This window comes from Trichosurus vulpecula, chromosome 8 (assembly GCF_011100635.1).
Source record: "Trichosurus vulpecula isolate mTriVul1 chromosome 8, mTriVul1.pri, whole genome shotgun sequence".
NCBI classification, from domain to species: domain Eukaryota; kingdom Metazoa; phylum Chordata; class Mammalia; order Diprotodontia; family Phalangeridae; genus Trichosurus; species Trichosurus vulpecula.
In genome coordinates, this window is record NC_050580.1 from 16,764,930 (window position 1) to 16,788,270 (window position 23,341).

The following is a 23,341-nucleotide window of genomic DNA, read 5'->3' on the forward strand; positions in this document are numbered from 1 at the left end:
TTTAAAGCAGATCCACAAAATGAAAGGATTTTTTTTGCATGCAGCTGGGAAACAAGATATATAGGGAATTGGGCATAGAAATCTATCCTGTCCTACAAGAAAGTAAGGGGAAAGGGATGGGGTGGGGAGTGGGATGACAGAAGAGAAGGCTGGGGAACAAGGAAATCAGAATACATGCCATCTTGGAATGGGGGGAGGGTAGAAATGGGGAGAAAATTTGTAACTCAGATACTTGTGGAAATCAATGTTGAAAACTAAAATATTAAATAAAAATGATAAAATTAAAAAAAAAGATTTATTCCATTAAGCCATGGAGACTTCTTCCTCTTGGAAGTTCATTTCCACTATTTCTTATATTGGAAGTAACCTCTAATTATGACACCTGTGCTTCGGATTGGTTAATTGCTGTATTTCAATTTAAATTCCCAGGACACACATGAAATCATTCCTCTCTAGGTCATACTACTGATCTCAGGACTTTCTCTCTCATAACCCTTGGGGACAGTAATTGCGTGTCTTCCATCTGTCCAGTTTTTTTGTTTTGTTTTTGTTGTTGTTTGTTTGGGTTTTTCTTAGCATTGTCTTCCATCACTAGAATATAAGCTTCTTGAGGGCCACTGTCCATCAACATTCTTCTTGTACTTGTTTTCTCGGCACTTAGCAAAATGTCTGACCCCCCGAGGTAAGTGATTAATAAATACAGATTTACTTGACCTTCCCTTATGGTTCATTTTCTCCTTATTAATGAACAAAAAAGAAATCATTGGGGTTATTTTCATTTGAATATCACATTAACATTTTCAGAACATAAATAGTATCTCAAAAGCAGTCTCTATTGGAATGTATCCATTTGTCATGAGAATTATTTTTTAATCAAATATGTTGACTCTAATTAAACATATAATTACTGTACTTTCAGTCTATGTTGTTGTTATTCAGTAATGTCCAAGTCTTTGTGACACTGTGGACCCAACTGTCCGTGGGGTTTTCTTGGCAGATTTTACTGGAGGAGTGTTTTGGCACATTCTTTCTTCAGTTTTATGCAGGCAGAGGTTAAGTCAGTTGCCCAGGGTCATGAAGCAAGTAAATATCTGAGGCCAGATTTGAACTCTGGTCCTTCCGACCCCAGGACCAGTGCTCTATCTACTGTTTTATCGAGCTGCCCTCAAAAGTTGTTATTCATTCTATGTCTAATCTTTGTGACTCCATGGACAAAAGCCCATGGTGTTTTCTTGTGGCCCCATTTTATAGATGAAGAATTCAGCCAAATAGGAGTTAAGTGACTTGCCTAGGGTCACATAGCTAATAAGTGTCTGAGACTGGATTTGAACTAATATATTCCTGACTCCAAGCCTCTTGCTGCATCCACTGTACCTCATACAACTGTCCCTCTACAACTACCTTGCTTAGGTTTAAACAGCTGATATTGTATATGTGAAAAGCAGAACTTTAACCCAGGTCTTTCTGACTCCAAGGGGAGCTCCCATCTATCATGTCATATTGATTTATGATAGATAGCATGAAAATTTATGGATATGAGAAAATGAAACTTTTTTTTTACTGTTAAAAAGATTATACTCAGCTGGGTGAGATGAGCAGCTCAATACTGGTGAAGTCTAAAAGGACTTCTTAATGAACTCTGAGTACTGTAAGGCATGCTGTTGAATCAAAGGACCCTGAGAGAAACTGATGCTGAAACTGGTCTATTTTGTCAGTTCATAGTGTGTAGGCTATGTGTAAGGTAGTATGTACAACACAGTGAGAATGTCAATATTACCTATATATCCAAGTGGTTGATAACACAGGAGATTACTTGCCTGGGCATTTTCAATTCATCCTTGAAAATATGTTGGGAACTCAAATATTCTTATAAAAAAAGTAAAGAAAAGATAATATGGACAAGTATGACTTTATTAGCAAATTAGTTGTCACTCGATCCACTTTACAGAGAGTTTACATATAATTTCTTGTTTTAATGAGCTAACTTTTTTTTAATAAAAAGGAAATATTTTGCTTTAAGAATGTAGAAAACAATGAACTGGAGTTTGAATAAATTTGATTTTCTTGGGCAGATAAATAAAATGAGAGATTTCCCAAATACTAGAAATAACTCTTATTTTTTATCATTCCATGAACAATTTTTTGTTTCTCCAGTCACATTGTCACCTTCTCTTCTGACCACATTCAGTACATGAGAAAACACTTTACCTAACTAAACAAACAGACAAACATAACTCTTTATTACTTCCATACCAGAATAACTTTTTTTGGCATATAATTGAAATACTACATATGACCACAGTCCCAACTTAGGACAAAAATAAACTTGAACGCTTTATTTCTCAATTGATATGGCATCAAAAGTAACTGATTTTTAAATTAGGTCCTTGAAATTAGTAATTTTTATTCAGGTATTACTGAAGTAAATATTGTGAAGTAAATATTCTCTAATTACCATGAAAAATGTATCCTCCCAATTTCAGCTGTCGTACTCTTCCTCAAGAACTAAATTGCACAACGCTTCACAAGACAATTGGCTCATTGATTTAGAGAGAGGGGATCTTAGGGGCCATCTAATATCACTATTTCATTTTACAGATAAGACAGCTTAGGAGAAAGAAGATTAAATGACTTGTCCTAGAGAAGAAGTGACAAGTACAGAATTCAAGCCCTGGTTCTCTGTCTATATATCTAGTTCTCTGTCCATGGTACCACTTGCCAATCCATAGCTATACAAATCAGAGTTTACTTTTGGTTTCACTGTACTATTTATTGTCTAGCCAACATCTCTGAATCTTATCCTCAAGAAGTATACGGGAATTTGTCCAAAATAGAAATCTAGATATATAGCACCTGTGGCATCCTTCTGATTGACCCCTCTACTTATTCTGTCACAAATGGAAATGAGATGACAGTGGCAAGACCTGTTCTTGAAGAAGTCCTGCTAACTTTGTTGTTTACTACTTGTGTTGCTAACTGTTCACATTTTTTTAACAAAAGAAGTAAACAGGAACACCGAGTGACCTATGCATACAAGGGTCCCATAGTCTGCCAAAAAATATTCCTTAACTTTAGAATATCTGGAACTTTGTTCTTTTCTGATCTTTTCACACTTTTTCCATTACCAATAATCTTTAATTTTTTTAAATAAACTTGTTGCAGAGAAACTGATAATTGATTGGTAGAATTATGATAGGGTGAGGATTGGAGATTTTCTTATCTGTTCTCTGATGTCAGAAGAAATCTATCTTGGCATCAAATAGCAGAGTAAATAGATCTTTGAGACCTTGTATGTCTGAGGACCCCTCCTCTACCATTGAGTTCTACACACACACACACACACACACACACATGCAGAAATATTCTTGTAACTGAAAAAAATCCTAATACCTGGAAATCTTAGATCTCTAAAAGACTTTGAAAGATTCCCTTCTTCAACTATGCAGTCACAAAGTGAGTCTGGTACAGTGGAAAGTGTGTTGAGCCATAATATGGGCTTTAAATCCCATTTCAGACACCAAGAAGCTAGGTGACTCAGGACAAATCACTTTACCCCTCTCATCTTCAATTTCTTCATTTTTAAAGTGTGGTGGTAACAATCCCTCTAATACCTGAAATTCAGGCAGCTTGCAGACATAATGGTAGACTTCTGGACTTGGAACAGAGATACCTGAATGCAACTCTAGCCTGACACATTTATTAGCTGTGTGACTCTGGGCAAATCATTCAGCCTCTGTTTTCCTCAGTTTCTTCACATGCAAATGGGAATAATAATTTCACCTGCCTCCTAGGGTGACTGTAAGGACAAAATGAGATATTATAAAGCACTTTGCAGATTTTAAATTACTATAGAATTATCATTATCATCTTCAGTATCTTCATCATCATCATCTTTATCACTTAGATCCAATGGTTGCTGTGAGGCTCAAAAAAGATGATGTACAAAACACTGCAAAATTGAAAATACTTTCATAATTTCATTCATATCGTTGTGTTCAACCCACAGTCAATTATTATTTTTTCTAGCACCCTTCATTACATTGTTGTATTGTACTGACATCATGAACAACGAATACCCCTAAGCTGTATTCTAGTTACACATTCATTGTCACTCTCTGTGCAAATCAATTTTTGAACCCTAGTGCAGGACTATGAAATTTGTCCTATTCAATTCCATCTATTTCTTTGGGCAGCATCAGAAATTTGACTAGCTCTCTGTAAATTTGCCCTGTAGATGGAATGTTCGAAGATCTGCATTCAAAGCTACCTATGACACTCAGTAGCTATAGAACTATAAAAAGCTTTAGCCTATAAGAGGTACAAGATTTATTCCTGAGTCATATATGTATTAAGAATTACATTAGAGGGTGGAGTTCTCTTCCTGGGAGTGCCTTAAACTGATGAAATCGAAATCACTTTTCTTATCACAAACTTAATAAATTTAAAAAAAATAAAGCATGAGTAGTGTTTCAGAGGAATATTTCTCCCTTTAAAAAAAGATTAAAAGATGACCAGCATTTGAAATCTGAGAATTAAAATATTATTCAGGTTCATTTAATTTCAACAGAGATGAAAATTTAAAATATGGAATGTTGAATTCAGTGTTCCCAGGGGAGGCAGCACATCTTCCTAATGATATTTGAGGTTTGCGTTACCAAATCTCGAAAACTTTGCTGAAGTCATGAAATTAGTCAGGATGTAGTATAGATTTTATTAATTCTATTTTTTCTAGGATATTTGGTAGCTCCTTTAGGGATATAAGTGATCAATTCCACATTAAGGTGAATTTTGCTTGTGTAAAATGCAGCAGTGTTTTTTAGTGTTTATCTTAGTGTGATGAGTATATTAAGATTTGATGTGTATTTGAGGGAGAGAGTACAGTGTTTGAATATGTGTGCAGGCCAGTACATTTGGGGTTGATTTGTTCAGTGGAATTGGCTTATTTAACAGGACTAAATTGGGGGTGGAATTTGGTGTAAAATCGTGTACGACTTTGACCTTTAGAATGAGGCAGGACAGAAAATGCATGGCTTGGAAGGATACAGAAGTAATAACAGTAGCTTCAGATAAATGAGACAGGGTCCAGACGGAATTGGGAAGGCAATGAGAGTATGTTTGAGTCAGTATCTTTCTCCCTGGGGTTACTTGGTATTGAATTGCTTGGATAGAGAGTAATAATGATCTAAATTAGAATCCCGGTTTAGTGCTTGACAGGGTAAATGTGAGGCTGTTCAGCATCATTTATTAACCCTGTGTGTGTGTGTGTGTGTGTGTGTGTGTGTGTGTGTGTGTGTTTGTAAGATAAGGATTTTATTTTTAGAATTTGTTGATAGTGAAAATTCCTTTTTAGGAAGTGCAGAAATATTATCACAGGATACTTTGTTCATTGTTTAGGGTAGGTAAGAGATACCTTGGCAAAGGCTGCCATGGTTTATAAGCCGTTTTTTAATATGATTGGAATTTAGGTACTGGATTTTTCCTTTATGATTCTGTTAAATATATTATTAATTTCATTCATTTATGGAAGAAATTTTTTTTTTACTCGAATCCCATCCCAAAGTCTTATCATATTGGGGAAGTGAGCCTGAAGTCTCAAAGTCTGCCTGTTAAGTACAAAATTTGGCAGGTCCTATGTACCTGGTAAGACTTCAAGAATGAATATGGTAATTATTTCCTTGTGTACCAACTGAGAATCAGCCAACCTGAATGTTCAGCAGTTCCATCACTCAAGAGAATGATTTTCCTTCCCTAAAGCAACTCTCAGAGATGATCCATTAAGTTGTAAAGGACTTTTTTTAGGCCACCAGCACAGCATATACTGTGCTTTCACATAAAGCATCCCAAGGGTACTTATTCCCTTTACAACCACAGATAGTTTAAAGCCTCAAGACAATCTAGTTCACTGGGTCCTAGGAACCATTGGCAACCAATAATGTAATCCAATTCCACTCTACCAAACTCAAATTCAATTTGCCAACCACTGCAGATGTAAGAGCTAGAATTTTCATGAGGTGAACTTATGCCCCAATCCTATTTCACTGATGTTCTAAGGACTAGAAGGGATCTTAAAATATCATTTAGTCCCTTCCATGTCTTCAATAAAGATTGCTTTAAACTTTCCCTTACAAATGAGATGACTCCAAACTTTGACAGGTAGCATGTAGAGATATATAAGTATACCCCCCATACATACATACATATATATATATATATATATATATATATATATATATATATATATATATATATATATATATGTATATATCTTACCAAACCTACTGATGTGAAATAGAGGACTGGGAGACAGGGAAGCCAAGGAAACCAAAGGTGAAAAAATTCAAACACAGACTCCTCTCCAGGAGAGAGTAACAGAGAGAGAGAAAAAAAATGACTGCTGTTTTTTTTAATTAACTTATTTTTATTCTAGAATGACAAAGCTAGTGAACAAGAATGAGAAAATTGAAGAACCTAAGTAGGCTTAAAGATAGAGAAGTGAGGGAGGGGATAGGAGCACATTTTCTGGACAATGTCCTTTCTTCAATTGCTGCCTATTTGTCATCTTCATTGCTGTTTTCTCTAGTTGTGGTGGTCCCCTTTGAACTTTTAGTTCTTTTTCTCCCAAATGAGTCTCTGTATTTTGCAGCTGGGGTGATGTCTATATTGAGAGGCGAAGGGAGAAAGAAAGGGGTTCATTGGAGTGTAAAGTGACTAAGGATCCTGACATTCAGGATCTGAATTTCAAGATGGTATGGTTGCCATCACTGCTTTCAGGTTTTAATGCACTTATAACAAAGCAAAATTCACCTTGGAAATTCTGCACCATCTCATTGCTAACCACCATATGGAACCCTGTTGGTCCCTGCCTGTAGACTCTGTTAATATGCTGAGGGGAAATGCTATAAAGGTTTGCAGTTTGCATCTTCTCAATTAGCTCTAAAGTGGTCAACTATTCCCAAAAGATCACATGGTACACACACAAATTGCTGTTGCCACCTTCTATCTTCTGCTGAAGATGAGATCTGTTCTACTCCAACTTCTGGCACATATTTGGTCCTACATTCTGGCACATATCTGGTCATATTTGATTGTACATTTCTGTACAGCCAGATCTCATCACCAAGGACACAGATTTGAACATAATCTTCTTTTTTTTAGTAATTCAGCATCAGAGATATTTTAGAAGAATCTACAGAAGTCACTATTATGATAAAGCCACTGCTGGACATCTTGAATAGAAACAGAAGGAAGGATGTGATCATTGTTGATAGGTGGGGGCTGTATCTGGTGAATTGGAGAACTGGTGATGTCTCCCAGGCTGAAGCTGTTCGGAAAGCTGTTGTAACTCAGTGATGGGGCATTTTTCACTTGGTAGGGAATATCTGGCCATATTAAACAGTCTGGAAGGATTGGAGTTTCATAAGATGGTTAGTACTTCTTCTCCTATGTGGTTCTCTTCTCCATTTCCTCCTGATCTGTCTTCTCTTTCCTATTTTCTCCCTTTGTCTTGGACAATTTGATCTGGCAACCGGCTGAATGTGGATGTTTTGTGTATGGAATTCCCATTCTCATTCTGCTTAAAGGTATCAATTTGCACTCAAAAAGTAACTACTTTTTCTCCCCCTTGCTTCCTGGGTGTGAATTCTATGCTGATGCAATGCACTTGAATGAATGCTGAAGCTCTTTTCTGAAGGATCCCACAGAAATTCAACTGCTTTTAAATGTGTTGGGTGGGCCCTGGGTTCCAAGATGCTAAGAAAGACAGGGAGGCCGATATTTCAGATTTGATCCCCAGGATGGCTCCATTTCCAAATACGCCCTCTAGCTGCTGATGCTCCATGTGCTAGAATTGTGGGTCATGGAAAACCACATGGATGGTCCTCTTCACATGTTTTGGGTTGAGATCCTGAAAGTCTCCCAGTTTCCCATTCTTCAGAAATCGGCTTTCTTAAGACTGCCGTTGGTTGATGTAGGTTAGAGTTTCTTCATCAAATTTCAAAACTGGTGATGTGGCTGCACACAGCACATACTGAAATTGGAGGCAGTTTGGCTTTATTTTCAGCTGAGGTTCCTCCTGCTTACAGGTCAGCAGTGCAAGGACATCATGCAGGTAGCTGCCAAGGTTGTGCTGGGAGTAGTGCTCTGGCTGACTGTGCCAAAACAGCATGGTTTCTTTCCTTCTTGAAACTCTGGAGATAGCAGACAGTATGAGGAGGGAAGTGTGGCATACTGGTAACCAGAGACCCTACAACAAAGCCCTTCCCATGAGGCAGCATCGTTCAGGGGCTACAGTACAAGCTTTTATTTACCAGTGACTCTAGACTAGGGTGTGGTTAGGGTGAGCATCAAAGTCACTGCAGATGCCCTCCCAGTACCCCGCCCCTTCCCAGGAGAGGGGTGAGAAGGAAGCTTGAAAGACTTTCAACCTCTATCAATAACTGTCTGCAGTCAAAGTCAATGAACTTTGAATCACTCAAGTAAGAATCATTTCCCCCCTTTTCACCAGACCTGAAATTTGTGATTATGTTCATATTTGTGTGTTTGTATGTATGTGAGAAAGAGACAGAGACAGAGAAACAAACAGTGGGAGAGAGAGAGAGAGACATAGACAGACAGAGACAGAGACAACCAGACAGAGAGACCATCTTGAACAACTCACTCTTCTAAAGCAAAGGGTCATACAGGTAGAGTATATAAGAGACAGTATTAGAAGTCAATTTTTTCTGACCCTAGTCCTACTATCAAAACATCATGTAACAGCACTGCTTTCATAAGGCAACTAAATAGTGCAATGGATAGCAAACTGGAGATGGAGTGGAGAAGATTTGAATTCAAATTTAGCTTCAGACAAATACTAGATGTGACCCTAGAAAGGTAAATGAACTTCTATGTGCTTCTTTCCCCACCTATAAAACGAGGATAATGATAACGCCCACCCACCACAAATAGGTGATAAAATGAAGATAAATGCTGTAAAGATAAAATGAGACAATATTTGTAAACCCTAAAGTGAGATAGGAATACCAGCTATAATACATTTAAATACGAGTTTACTTATAAGGTTTACAAAGAACTTTTTTTTTTAACAATCTTTTGTAATGGAAAATTTTCCCCCTTTTTACGGATGAGGAAATTGAGGCTCTGAGAAGTTAAATACATTGTCCACGATCTCAAAACTACTATTCTTACTCCAAAAGCTTCAAAATAAAAGAAATTGGGGGTTAGCATTTCTTTTTTCTTGTTTTAAGCTGAAAGCCATGCTTGGCAAAGTGCAATTTGTTATATTGTGGGAGAAGGACAAAGACCTTGGAATCATCTATTCCAGCAAATAGGTGAATCATTCCAGTTTGGGCTAAACTGAACTAGCATCTTTTTTTTTTTTTTGGAATTTACATAGCCCCTCCTTCCTGGGAAGGGAGGTCACTACCAATTAAATTAACTAGACCTTAACTAGGGAAGACGGTCCAGTCATGCCAGATCTTAAATTGTATTACAAAGCAACAATCATCAAAACCACTTTGTACTCACTAAGAAATAGAGGCATAGATCAGTGGAATAGGTTAGTTACACAAGACACATTAGTCAATTACTAAAGTAATATACTGTTCCATAAACCCGAAGACCCCAGCTTCTGGGATAGGAGCTCATTATTTGACAAAAACTGGGAAAACTGAAAAATAGTATGGCAGAAACTGGGCATAGACCAAAATCTTACACCATATACAAAAATAAAGTCAAAATGGTTTCATGATTTAGATAAAAAGTCTGATACTATAAGCAAATTAGGAGAGCAAGGAATGTTTTTGCAGATGTGTGGAGAACAGAATAATTTATGACCAAACAAGACTTAGAGAACACTATGAAATGAAAAGCAGATAATTTTGATTATATTAAATTGAAAAGTTTTCCTCCCCCCTCCCAATTCAATCAAGATTAGGAGGAAAGCAGAAAACTGGGAAAGAATTTTTATAACCAGTATATTTAATAAAAGCCTCATTTCCAAAATATATAGAGAACTGATTCAAACACTATAAGAATTCAAGTCAGTCCCCAATTGATAAATGGTCAAAGGATATGAACAGGTAGTTTTCAGAGAAAGAAATTATAGCTATCTATAGTCATATGGAAAAATTTTCTAAATCACTATTGATTAGAGAAATGCAAATAAAACAACTCTTAGGTACCACATCACACCTATCAGATTGGCTAACATGACAAGACAGAAAAATTCTAAGTGCTGGAGAAGATGTAGGAAAATTGGAACACTAATGCATTGTTGGTGGAGTTGTGAACTCATCTAACCACTCTGTAGAGCAATTTGGAACTAAGCCCAAAGGGCTATAAAAATATGCTTGCCCTTTGACACAGCAATACCACTTGTAGGGCTGTATCTCAAAAAGAACACAAAAATGGAGAAAGGACACACATGTAAAAATATTTATAGCAGTTCTTTTTGTGGTGGCCAAGGACTGGAAATTGAGGGGATGTCCATCAATTGGGGAATGGCTGAACAAGTTGTGGTATGTGAATGTAATGGAATACTATTATGGTATAAGAAATGATGAGCAGGCAGATTTCAGAAAAAACCTGGAAAGACTTATATGAACTGATGCTGAGTGAAGTGATCAGAACCAGAACAATGTACACAGTAACAGCAACATTGTACAATAACTGGCTTTGATAGACTTAGCTCTTCTCACCAAAGCAAGGACCTAAAACAACTCCAAAAGACTCATGATGGAAAATGCTATCCACATCCGGACAAGGAAATATGGAGGCTGAATGCAGATCGAAGCATACTGTTTGCTCTCTTTTTGTTTTGTTTTTTCTTTCTCATGGTACCTCCCATTTGTTCTAAGTCTTCTATACAACATGACTAATGTGAAAATATGTTGAATAAGAATGTATATATAGGGTCTATATTGTAATTCATGCTGTCTTGAGGAGGCAGAAGGAGAAAGTGGGGAGGGGAGGGAGGTGGAGAAAATTTTAAACTTATGGAAATGAATGTTGAAAACTAAAAATACATAAATTTATTAAAAAACCTGGTAGCAATAAAATTTATTTAAAAATATATAGTTTTACTCTTGTTTACAAACTAGAAGTAAATAGAGACTACTTTATGTGTGTGTGTGTGTCTGTGTCTGTGTGTCTGTGTGTCTGTGTGTGTCTCATTTAGATCGTCTTGATGTCTCTAGACTCAACTCTTTTCCGGGTTCTATTTCAGGTCCTCTTTGCTTTACAGTCTATACTTTTTCTCTTGGGGATCTCATTGGTTTGAACTTTATTTGATTATTATTTCTATTTCATACATGTCATTCTCAAATCCATATAGCCTGCAAAAGTCTCTCTCCTCCATCTTCAACTGCTTATTGGACATCTCAACCTGGATAGCCTATGGGTACATGATACTCAACCTGTCCAAAACAAAACCCATTCTATTTCCTCCTCTAACAAATTCTTACTTCAAACCCCTCCATCTCTATTGAGAGTGTGTTTGTGTGTGTATGTGTACACATACACATACATACATACATACATACATACATACATACATATGCATATGTACATATACTATATTTGAGAGAGAGTCATATAGGTTAACAGTCTCACAAGTTTATAATTTTAGAGTCACCCCAATCCATGCGTAACATATCCGGACCACTTTCAAGGCTCCCCATCAAATCTATCTCCACAGTCTTACATATAGTAGGTGTTTAATGAATGTTTATTTACTTGAATTCAACCAATGCCACCTGAAATATGGTGTTTTTTGTTTTAACCTGATGGCAGCAACCTGATATGGGAAGTACAAAGTATAGGGAAGAATTCTCTGCAGTCTCCCATAAAATAGAGACAGAGAATATACTATCCATTACCATGTACTCATCACATTTTTGTTTGTTTGTTTCATTTTTTTTGTTTTAATGCTAAAGAAACCAGAGAAGCTTAAAAGTATGAAACAATTAATAAGGGCTGTTTTCAGCTTACCTCAACCAAGTTAATAAAAATGGGACATTTTATTTTCAAACACTTGGGATTCGCAATGGAATATTTATTAAAACTAGAAAGTATATAATGGCAGTAATTCTCCAATTTGAGGTGCAGAAAAATTCATTCTGAAGATACTTAGTAGAAAATACATTGGCAAACCACAAACACGTGTGTATCTCCCAGAGGGAGTTAAAATCAAATACATTAGCATAAGAGTAATGTTCTCAAGGTAAGGCTATTTCATTGACTCCTTAAACTTATTAAAGCTGGATGACTTATCAGATCATATTCAGGAAAACAGGATTTAAGCGAACTAAAATCACATTTCATTTTTCACATTTTTTTGGTAATACTTTGAGGAAAGAAAATGCCACAAGAAGCAAAGTCCATATTCTTATGAGATCCTCCATTGCAAATGAATATTAGGTCTTAAGGTTGTATGAGAAACTATATCAGAAACTGTGAAATGGTCCTTGAGTAAAAATAATCATAGCTAGTACTGTATGCCCTACAAAGCTCTTTATGACTATTTTCTCCTTTTATCCTCAAAAGAACCCTGAGAGGTAGATGCTATTATCAACCCCATTTTACATAAGGAAATTGAGGCACTCACACATACAAACACACTCACATATGTAACTTGTCCAGGGTCAAAGTTTCTGAAGTCAAATTTGAGCTCTGGTCTTCCTCATATTAGGCTAAGGACTCCATCTACTGTACCACCTAGCAGCCCCTAATGATTTTCCTTCCTGTTTTTCCTTTGTCTTTTCCTAAAAAGTTACTTTTCTATATTTAAAAATAAAAGTTAGAGATGTAATGCACTTTGTAGATTACATAGAACTATGCCCAAATTTTAGAGACAAGGAAATGGGCCAGGAAAGTTAAATGAGTTGCTCTGAGTCACACACTAGTAGCACCAGTCGGGTATCTAAACTGTATCTCCTGCCTCCAACTCCAGTATCCTGTCCACTACACATTGATGTCTCTTAACGCAGGGTCTTATAACATGATATCATTTAATTTGATTTTTATTAAGATTTTTATAAATACAATTCAATATAATCAGTTTGCAATAATTACAATATTATGGTAATTCTTAGTTTTATTTTCTGAATTTAAAAACATTATTATGAGAAAGGGTCCAAAGGCTTCACAATGACCTCCATGACACACAAAAAAGTTTGAGAACCTTTGCCTTAGAGTCTAAAATTATCTCATATCATAGAGAAAAAGAAACACCAATTTTGGGTGGTAGAAAATAATTGGTTCAAAGAAACTTTCATCTTGCGAATTAGTAACAAAGCTTCAAAGTGTGAAAGCCGATATTAAACTTCAGAGAAAGTCAACAAACCATCGGGGTGGACAACAACTGGCTATCCTGTTAGGAACACATGGTGTTCAAATCCTATCTCTCACACATATGTACTGTGTGACCCTGGGCAAGTCACAACCTTTCATCATTCTACACAAGAGGTGTTAAATATAGTCCAACAACACTCACTAGTGTAGCCTGAAGCAGACTAAAATATAATTGGGAAAGATCTAGCAAGATAAGTCAAAATTCAGTAAAACAGATAACTTTACATTTTACAGCTAAGTTAATATATGCCCTGTTGGGATACTTTTGTTCAGTTTAGTGGTCCCAGTTTCCATCTGAGTTTGATACCAGTGATCTAGACAACTCTTCAGGATGTGAATTTTTCAGTTAATTGTTGATGTGCATTGGTGAAGTTAGTCAGGGATGGAGTTCCCTCAATATGGGGAGTTCCCACCACCAAACACCTGCTCAAGCTGTGGTCTGCCTTACAAAGTGTAGGAAGGCTATTGCCTTCATTTCACCTGGACACTTTTCTTCAGGTGAAATGATAGACCCACTCCTCTTTCACCTCAAACACTCACACATACAAACACACTCACACCCAAATGAAAGAATGGAAGAATGAGGGAAATACAGCTGTATGGCAACCCCAGGCGCCCTCAATTCTAGAACTGGGAGATCTCCTGATGTTTGTGCACAGAAGTCACTGAAGATTATGCTGACCGATATTTATTCATAATATCGTAGTGAGAGGAATTGCATTAGTAGTAACCAGATCATAAGAATACAATTAAAATATCCATTGTTTTGTATTGCTGAGGTACTGTGTAGCACAATGCATTTATAGTCTAACTGGAAAGAAACTATAAAGGGCTATAGAGTGTGGGTCATAGAGACAAAAGATTTGATGCTCAATTTGATTAAAAAACATTAAGGAAATATTGGTGACTCCTTGTCTGTTAGGTACTGAGGATATAAAGTAGGGGTGGGGGAAAGATAAAGAAAGTTCCCTGTCTACAAGGAGTTTACATTCTCCTGGTGGGGGTCATGTCAACAGAAAACCATGTAGTGAAGACTTCAGAGTCCAGAGTAGAGGAGGACAGTATTCAAATATGAAAGAACCTTCACATGAGGGAGAGATTAGAGATTAGGCTCATTGTACTAGGCCACAGAGAGAGACATAGGTCCAGTGGGAGGAGGTGGGGAAGAGGCTAATTGAAGCTTGATGACAGGGGTGGGGGGGAGTTCTAACAATTAGTAGAACCCCAAAATTGAATGGGTTGTGTCAGGCAGTGTTTTCACATGCACTGCAGTCTGTCAAGTAATGTCTAGATGGTCATTTGTCCGGTAGACAGTTTGCTTGGGATTAATTAGGAATGAACTCTCTCTGTGGTTCCTTTCAGCTCAGAAGTTCCTTGATTCTGTAACTCTCAATCTCTCTCTCTCTCTCTCTCTCTCTCTCTCTCTCTCTCTCTCTCTCTCTCCCCCTCCCTCGCATATGTGTATATAAATGTGAGTGTGTATGTATACATATATGCACATGCACACAATATATACATATGTACATACATATACATACACATGTATATATCTATCTATATCTTTATATACACATATATATCCAGCTATAGTCCAAAAAATCTTCTGGATCAGGTCTATCATGAAAATGGAAAGTTTAGGGTAACTTTTTCTAGAATTTGCTACATGGATTTTGAAATCAGACTGACAAATGACTGAGCAATCTCCTTCACTGGTGCATAAATTATGTTATCGAAATACTATATAAGGACACTCAAAGAGCTGAGAAATATAACTATGGCAGTCTAATATAGTAGCAAATTGGGTTAAAGGTCACATAAAGGAATGCAGAAAACATCCCTCTTCTTAAAATCTACATCTCAAACATAGTCTGATAATTGAAAGACTTTAAGATATCTAACACCCAACAGTTGAAAGGAAAAGATAAATAATCTTCCATTTACTAAAAGAAAAGCATGTGAAAACACCATATGAATCATGATATTACACAGACAATTGTTTATAAGGCCACAGATAAGGTGACCAAAAAAACTGAATTTATATTGACAGTGAAACAGAAGGACCTTCTGAGAAGAGATTATTGATAGCTGTGATCATGAGAGCATCTGTTTGGAACTGAAGCAAACAAAATACATGTACATGCATGCATGCTTGTGAGTGTGCACATATGTGTACACACACACACACACTTGGACCTTTGCTGATCATACACACACAGAGGTATATGTATATGTGCACATATATATATATGTATGTATACACACACACACACACACACACACACACGTGTGTGTGTGTGTGTGTGTGGTGAGCAAAGGTCCAAGAAAGGTATAAAGTATAGTTTCCTACTTTTCTCACTATTCTCTTGAAGGTGTTACTACCCTTCAGTCACTGAGGTTCAAAACTTCAGTGTTATCTCCCAACTCTTCATTCTTACTTGTTCCTCATATGCAAGCAGGTCCTGAATCTTGTCCTCTCATGTGATTTCTCCCAGCCCTCCTCACACAGTCCCCATCTCTCTACTTACACATCTGTCACCCTCACACAGGCCCTCCACATCTCTTCATTGGGTTGTCACAATAGGCTTTAATTACTCTTCGTGCTTTAAATCTCTGCCTGCTTGAATCTGGCATCCATACCGCCACCACAGTAATTTTCCTAAAGGATAGGTTTAACCATGTGACCCTTCCCCTTTCACTCAATAAATACCAGTGATTCCTTATTAAGGACTCAAAGGATCAAATACAGATCGTCTTTTTTGGTATTTAAAGCTCTTTATTCCCTTGGTCCTTTACGTATTTTCAGATATATTATAAATTAAGCTTTTTGATGCTTTTTCAGTGTTCCTTACCCATAATATGCATCCCCTTCTATGCCTTTATAATGACTGTCTCAATGCCTAGGATGCCGTCTTCCTTACCTCACTTACCTGGTTTCCTTCAAGACTCAACTAAATTGTCATCATCTTTATGAGACCATTACCGATCTTCTCTCCCCATAACTCTGTGCTACTAATGTCTTTCCCTGCAAGGTTACATTCTATAAATTTTACATGTTTTATTCATATACATATATGTCTAAGAACATGTAGATAGATAAATGTTTGTGTATATTGGACATGTTTGAGTTTTCATATCCACTGTGATGATGTACAGTGGACAGATAGGGGGAATCTATGTTTAGAAATCAATGATGGGTGAATAAAAAAGATGAAGTTTACCTCTTGGAGTACTGGAGTTTGGCTAATAGGGGAAGAACAACAGGCTCTTATTTGGACTAATTCCCATTCTTCTTACTGAGCACTGTGCCAAGGAAGAAGCATCACTTGCTGAGATGAATCTTTTCTAATGATGCCCAAAGCACTCTTTATCTGAATGTCAATTTGTGCTTGCAACAATTACAGAAATCTATACCACAATGTCCTTTAAAAAAGATGGAGAGGGACATATGTGACACCTGGAAAATAAAATTAATCACATCTTCTGAAAATAGACCAAATATAATATGATTTTAAATCATAGGTGGGCTCCTTAATATTTGAGGTTAAGGTTAACTTAAAAAAATCCTCTGTTATACAGAAATAACAATTTTTGATTTCCTAAGTCAAGTTGTCACCATTCTCCTCAATTTCAAATTACTTTCTAATAATGTGAATACACACACATTCATGCACACACACTTGACTTTTTCTTGTTCATTGACTTTTTCTTACGCTGTCTGGAGGCCATCTCTGATAGAAAAAAAAAAAAAAAACTACTGTCTCTGCACCCCAGAGAGAACAAAGCCCAGTCCTTTTCCTCTTTGCCATGGCTACAGTGGCCTATGGTGACTTTCCCAGTTGGGTGCTCAGAAGCATGTCAGAGGAGAGGCACTCACACCAGATGTTCCCATGACTCTTTGGTTTCCAAGTGGCTTTTGGGGTGGCTCTTCAGGCTAAAGGGGCTGAGGGAAGTGAGCAGGGCTGGTACTCTGAGCCACCGTGGCTACTCATTTCTCACAGAGGTCCTTCAGAGCTAAAAGGTTCTCCTCTTTATCAGTGTTTACTGAGAAGGAGAAAAAAATGGGAGCAGCGTGATTGTCACAGAGAGACAAAGATGGAGCATCTACCTCAAAATAACCTGGATTTGAAATGTTGCAGCATTTTTTGCTGAGATTGGAGGGTGAAGCAAGTGGAATTGAAGGGGATGAGAGGGGATCATGGAGTCTTTATGACTTCTGATGACTTTATGACTTGGTGACATCTGCTGATGATTATGACTTCTGAAGAGCAGCCAATGGGGTTGATGTTACATGCTTGGCTTCTGTGGGCAAAGTGTCTCTGCTAGTCAGGTTGAGTTTCATAGGAAATGCATATTTGGTCTAAATTGCACAATTTTCTTTTCATAAAGCAGTATCTGAAAAGTGAAAATAGTTATATGTATATATAATGATGATGTTGTTTAGCATGTTGTTGTTCCTTTAAAATATGTTTCTTGACGGTGCCTGTATTATTGTTATACTGTATGACTCTAGTTTCCGGGGCGTAGTAAATGATGACTGAATAAATGAATTTGTAGATTTGAAAGACTTGAACTAGGTAAATTTCATTGGCCAATCTAAAAAAAAAATTGTGTTGCTTCTTTTTGGTTGAAAATTAGAATATCTTACAAATATGAAAATTTTCTTCATCCAAAGTATGACAGCAAGACAAAAGATCAAATGAGATAATAATTGTAAATTGTTTTGCACAGTGTCTATGACAAAGAAAAAGATACATAAACACTAGCTACTATTAGCTATTATTGTGATGTGATGAATAGAGACCCAGCCTCAGAGACAGGAATAATGTCATGAGTTGCTTCAACCAAACCTTATAGAGCATGATTTCAAGGCTCTTTCTAATTCACCTTCCTCTGGATACACTATAGCTTCTCATAGTCCTTCCTAAAAAATGTGGCTTCTAGAACTGGGCTGAATACAGTACACCAGATATGGGCTAATCACAGAAGAGTACTACTCAACACGGAGCCAAACCTGAAACTGATAGAAAGGAGTTCATTCTTGCCCTCCATCTTGTAGAAGTGGAAACGTGTAGCAAGAAACCTGGACTGTATGAATGGCAGGAGGAAGAGATCACCCACTTGATCACAGACCCAGTATACAGAAATATAGAAAGACTTTTGTGGGATAGAAAATTGGGCCAAACCTAATATATTCCAATATTAGACTCAAAAAATCAACAGAAACATGGCTAGATATCATTTAGGATAAAAATTAAATAATAGCTAATATTTATATAGTGCCAATTATGAGCTAGGCACTGTGCTAAATGTTATCTCATTTGATCCTCACAATAACCTTGAGAAGCAGGAGATATTATTGTGACCATTTTACAGATGAGCAAATTGAGGGGAATAGAGGTTAAATGAGTTCTCTGAGGTCACAAAGCTAATAAGTGGTTAAGTCAAGATTTGAACTCAGGTCTCCCTGACTCCAGGAGCAGTGCTGTATCCACTGTGCTACCTAGGTGGATTTTGTAAGGACTTCAAAGTTGATATGAGTGAATATGATGCCCTGGCTAACCCCCCCAAATAATCAAATAAATAATTAAATAAACTTTAAAAAATTTCCTTAACAGAATCAGAGCATTAAGAAAGAAAGAAATGAATACCTTGATGAATTCTGTATTAGATAGACCCACCCCATCCACTCTCCCATTTGAAGCCTTGTGTTCCATTTTGGGTACTCCATTTTAATGAGGATTGAGTTCATCTATGGAAGCATGAGCAGATGAATGAGCAGGAAAACAATTTTCTATGATGATTGGTTGGAAGAATTAGAATCATTAACCTGGAGGAGTTAAGTTTTAGGACAGATATGAAGACTGTCTTCACATACTTGAAAGACTGCCATAAAGATGAATGACTTCTTCTTCTTGTCCCCAAAGTATACAACTAGGAGAGAACTTTGGGAGCTTCAACAAAGCAAATTTTTTCTTGAAAGCATGTAACCAGAGCTCAAGACCTCTGGTATTTTGAGCTTGCAGAGCCTCTAACATCACCGAAAAGGGATAATTGGCTGATGGGATAATTGGATGATGCCCAGCTGACAAACTATGGAAAAGTACATTGTCATGAACAACCTCACTGCCTTCAGGCAGCAAAATGGCAATGTTTGACTAGCTTGCTTAAGTAAACATCGTGAAATCAGAAGTCAGTAGTTAATATCTCATCTGTTTCTTGAAATGTTTCAAAGAGGACCACTAATCACTGGGGAACTAGAATGTCTATGAACATTCCCTATCTTGTAAGCCTCTGGTAAGCTCCCAACTCTGTGCCTTCATTTACCATGTCTACCTCATACTACTCTTGCTTCATTTCCATTTCTCCAATGAGCATAAGATGTCTTAGCCTTGTACAGTTTGGTAGAGAGGCTCTCTGTGCAAGTGAGAGCTTATATGTCTTTGATTATCTTTTTTCTCATACCTACCATTAATTACAGTGGTTTGAATAAAGTAAAAAAATGCAGAGAACTGAGTCAATTCTTTAACCACAAGAAAATTTCCTAGTTATTAGTTACCAAAAGTGGAACGAGTTTCTTTCAGATGCACTGAACTCCTTCCCACCACAGAGCCTTTTAAAAAAGATGCTAGATAATCACTTGGGTTATTGTAGAGTTATCGTAGGATTCTTGCAGAGTTTCTGATTGTACTAGAATCTTCTAATTCTGTGATTATGATATTCTGTGACAATTATAGAGAGAGGCTTGTACTTATCCTGTGGCTATGATTTAATAATGACACCTTTGTACCTTAATATCTTTATTTGTGAAATAGGGATAACAATATGTCCCATTTTCCTCAAATGGTTTCTGTAAGAGCAGTGCTTGGTAAACTAGAGAGAATTGTAAACTAGTACCTATTAGCATTCTGTTTTCTTAGAAGAAAGGCTGACTATTCAATATTTTCTTAATTCCTGCTAATACAATGAAGTTCTTGGACAGTCAAAGAAAAGAGGGGTCAAACATTGCCTCCTGATTAGCTTAAATATCATATAGCTACATAGACAAGAAGGGAATTCTTCATTAATCTTTTCCAGGTGTTTTTTACATTTTATATATTTTCCTTAATTTTCTCTTGAAATCAAAATGCCAAGGTATATTTAGTAATCTTAAACATTAGAGCTAGTGGTAAACTGTGGAAAGCACCAGAAACACTTCCAGCACCATCATCTTTTGTCTCTGTAGTGATCTAACAAAGGGATAGGAAAAAAAGGATAAGGGAGCAGCTGACCTCATTCACAGTGGCGTAGTAGCTCTCATGCTTGAAAGTAGGAGAGTTGTCATTTCTGTCTCTCACCACAATTCGAACTTCATGGTAAATAACGGTACCCACTTTTTTGTTCACACACTGGACTTTCACCACAATGGAATGGATATTCATCGGTGGCTGCAAGGAAGAAAGGACATTTATAAAAAGATAAATGAAACTATATTTAGTCCTAATTGATGTCTAAGCAGTATAGATATTATTTCCAAATGTTTTTCTATATTAGAAAGCCGAACACAAATATGACCTCCCCTTAGCAACTCACATAGTTTTCAGATTACCTGGAGTAATATGGGGGATAATCATAATCTGTTTCTTTCATAGACTAAATCTGGAATTCAATAAGATAAATGCTATATATATGTGTATAGAGCATGTATCTTAAAAAATTCCCATAATGTATGTGTGTACATATATGCACATATATATTACATATATTCATACTTTATATATAATTTATCAGCAGTGAGAAAAGTAAACATATTATGACTATTGTCTTATGAACACCACAATAATAATAATATAATATAGTTTAATATGTTATATGATATCTTATGACATATTATATAATTTTATGTTTATGTCATATCAGATCACATCACAAAATAATATTGTGTTACAACATATCATCTTGTCCCATTATATTAAGCCAAATGAGACAATATTTGTAACGCACTAAGCACAGTGCCTAGAAAATGTTAAATACTATATCAATGCTAACAACGACCACAACGATGATGATGATGGTATATTCTAACATTTTATTATTGCACATATATACGCACATGCATATACATAGGAGTATATTCATGTATGTGTACACACAGAGACATATATGGAGAGAGAAAGAGTGGGGGAGGGAGGGAGGGAGAGGGACAGAGAGAGAGAGAGAAAGAGAGAGAGAGAGAGAGAGAGAGTGAGAGAGAGAGAGAGAGAGAGAGAGAGAGAGAGAGAGAGAGAGAGAGAAAGAGAGAGAGAGAGAGAGAGAGAGAAAGAGAGAGAGAGAGAACAGCACATATATAGGCTACTACTAGGTGGCTCAGTGGACCTGAAGTCAGGAGTCACAAAGACCTGAGTTCAAAGCAGGCCTTAGACACTAGCTACACATCTGGGCATCTCCCTTAACTTATTTTTACCTTAATCCACTCGAGAAAGAAATGGCAAAGCCCTTTGTAAGGGCGACCACACTGGCATATCCAGCATGGCTGCCAATGCAGGTTCTTTTATTTGCTTTACTAAGGAAAGATAGCTGTTTCATGGGACAACAATCTTTCTTTTTATAATTCCATAAAATACAAACACAGGAAATACAGAAAAGAGAAATAAAGACCAACAGACAGGACTCTACTGCCTGAATCAAAGCTTTACATCCATCACTGTATCGAGAGAGCCTTTACCTCTGAAGAGTTGGACAGCTCTAAACATACAGCCACTCAGAGTCTCAACCAGGGAATTATAATATCTTTCTCATAAGTGAACCCCCAAAGCAAAAACTCATCTCTCAGAATACATGATCTTTAAGCTCAGTGCCTAATTAGAAAGTTAAAAAAAGGTGTGTAAACCTTCCTACAAGCAAGCAAGCTTCCCTTAACGGGCTCCACATGAAGCCTATGGATGGGCAGGGAAAATCTTATTCCCCATTACACTCTCCAGTATCTATGCCAAGAAAACCCAATATTGGTGTGCTGCAGTCTTGGGGAGTGGGGTTGGGTGGTCACAAAGAGTTGGAAACAATGGAATAACAGAGCAGTGGATAGAACTTGCATGGGACTTGGAATCAGGAGGACCTGGGTTCAGATCCTAGCTCAATTTGTAGCTGTGTCTCCCTGGGGAAATAATTTTGCTTTTTTCAACTTCAATTTTTCATCTATAAAGTGGGGATAATAATAGCGCGTTGTTAGACAGATAACACGTAGGAGGCTCTGGAGGTTTTGGACTCCAGCCTCTAACAGGTTCACTCTTGATCTGATCGGAAAGGAAAGAGCTTCAAAGGAGTTAATAATTAGCTTTATTCTAGTCTAGTCTTCTCTAACACAGTATTGCTGATAACGGAAGCACCACAAATTCTTACAAGCATTGCCTAACCACCCTTCTCGCAGGGGCTGGTGAGAAGGGTGGGAAACTACAAGCACAGCTTGTGCGTCCCCTAAATCCCCTCAAGCCTCAACAGGGGCCAGTTGAGGCAAAAACATATTCCCCACCCCAACCCAAGCCTTGATGGGGGCCAATCAAAGCACACAACATCCCACATTGTGCATTCAACCATAAAGTTTCCCCAAATCACTAACCAATGCCCACCTGCTTTTTTAGGGCAACAGACGAAGAAGACATATTGCCAGCAATAGTCTCAGAAGTTTATATCACGTCATCCCTGTATCTCACTGCACAGTCGCAGTGGATATTTACAGTTTCAGCACACATGTTTATATTATTTATGCTTATATAATGCTGCATAAGCTTGGTGGAGATGTTTTGTACCATGAGCCTGGGAATTCATATCTAAAACCTGGGAAACAGAGATTGTTATGGCCACAGATCCTGGGAAATTGAACCATAAGAAATAATAACAAAAATCCACTTTACTTACACTAAAATTCACCTTACTGACACATGTACATCATGGGGGTCTTTTGAGGAACAAGTGAGTCAACAAGTATAAAGCAAATTGCAAACCTTAAAATGCTATA

At 37.1% G+C, this 23,341-nt stretch overlaps 1 protein-coding gene and 1 pseudogene across 1 annotated transcript in view; both read right to left on the reverse strand.

Moving 5' to 3' along the window:
- Positions 1-23,341, reverse strand: part of PCDH15 (protocadherin related 15) — a 1,035,697-nt gene that overhangs the window by 656,897 nt on the left and 355,459 nt on the right. The window contains exon 4 of the mRNA XM_036735025.1: positions 20,619-20,774. Coding sequence (XP_036590920.1) covers positions 20,619-20,774 — 156 coding nt within the window. The remainder of the gene's footprint in view (positions 1-20,618; positions 20,775-23,341) is intronic.
- On the reverse strand, positions 6,725-8,164 carry LOC118828343 (annotated as a pseudogene).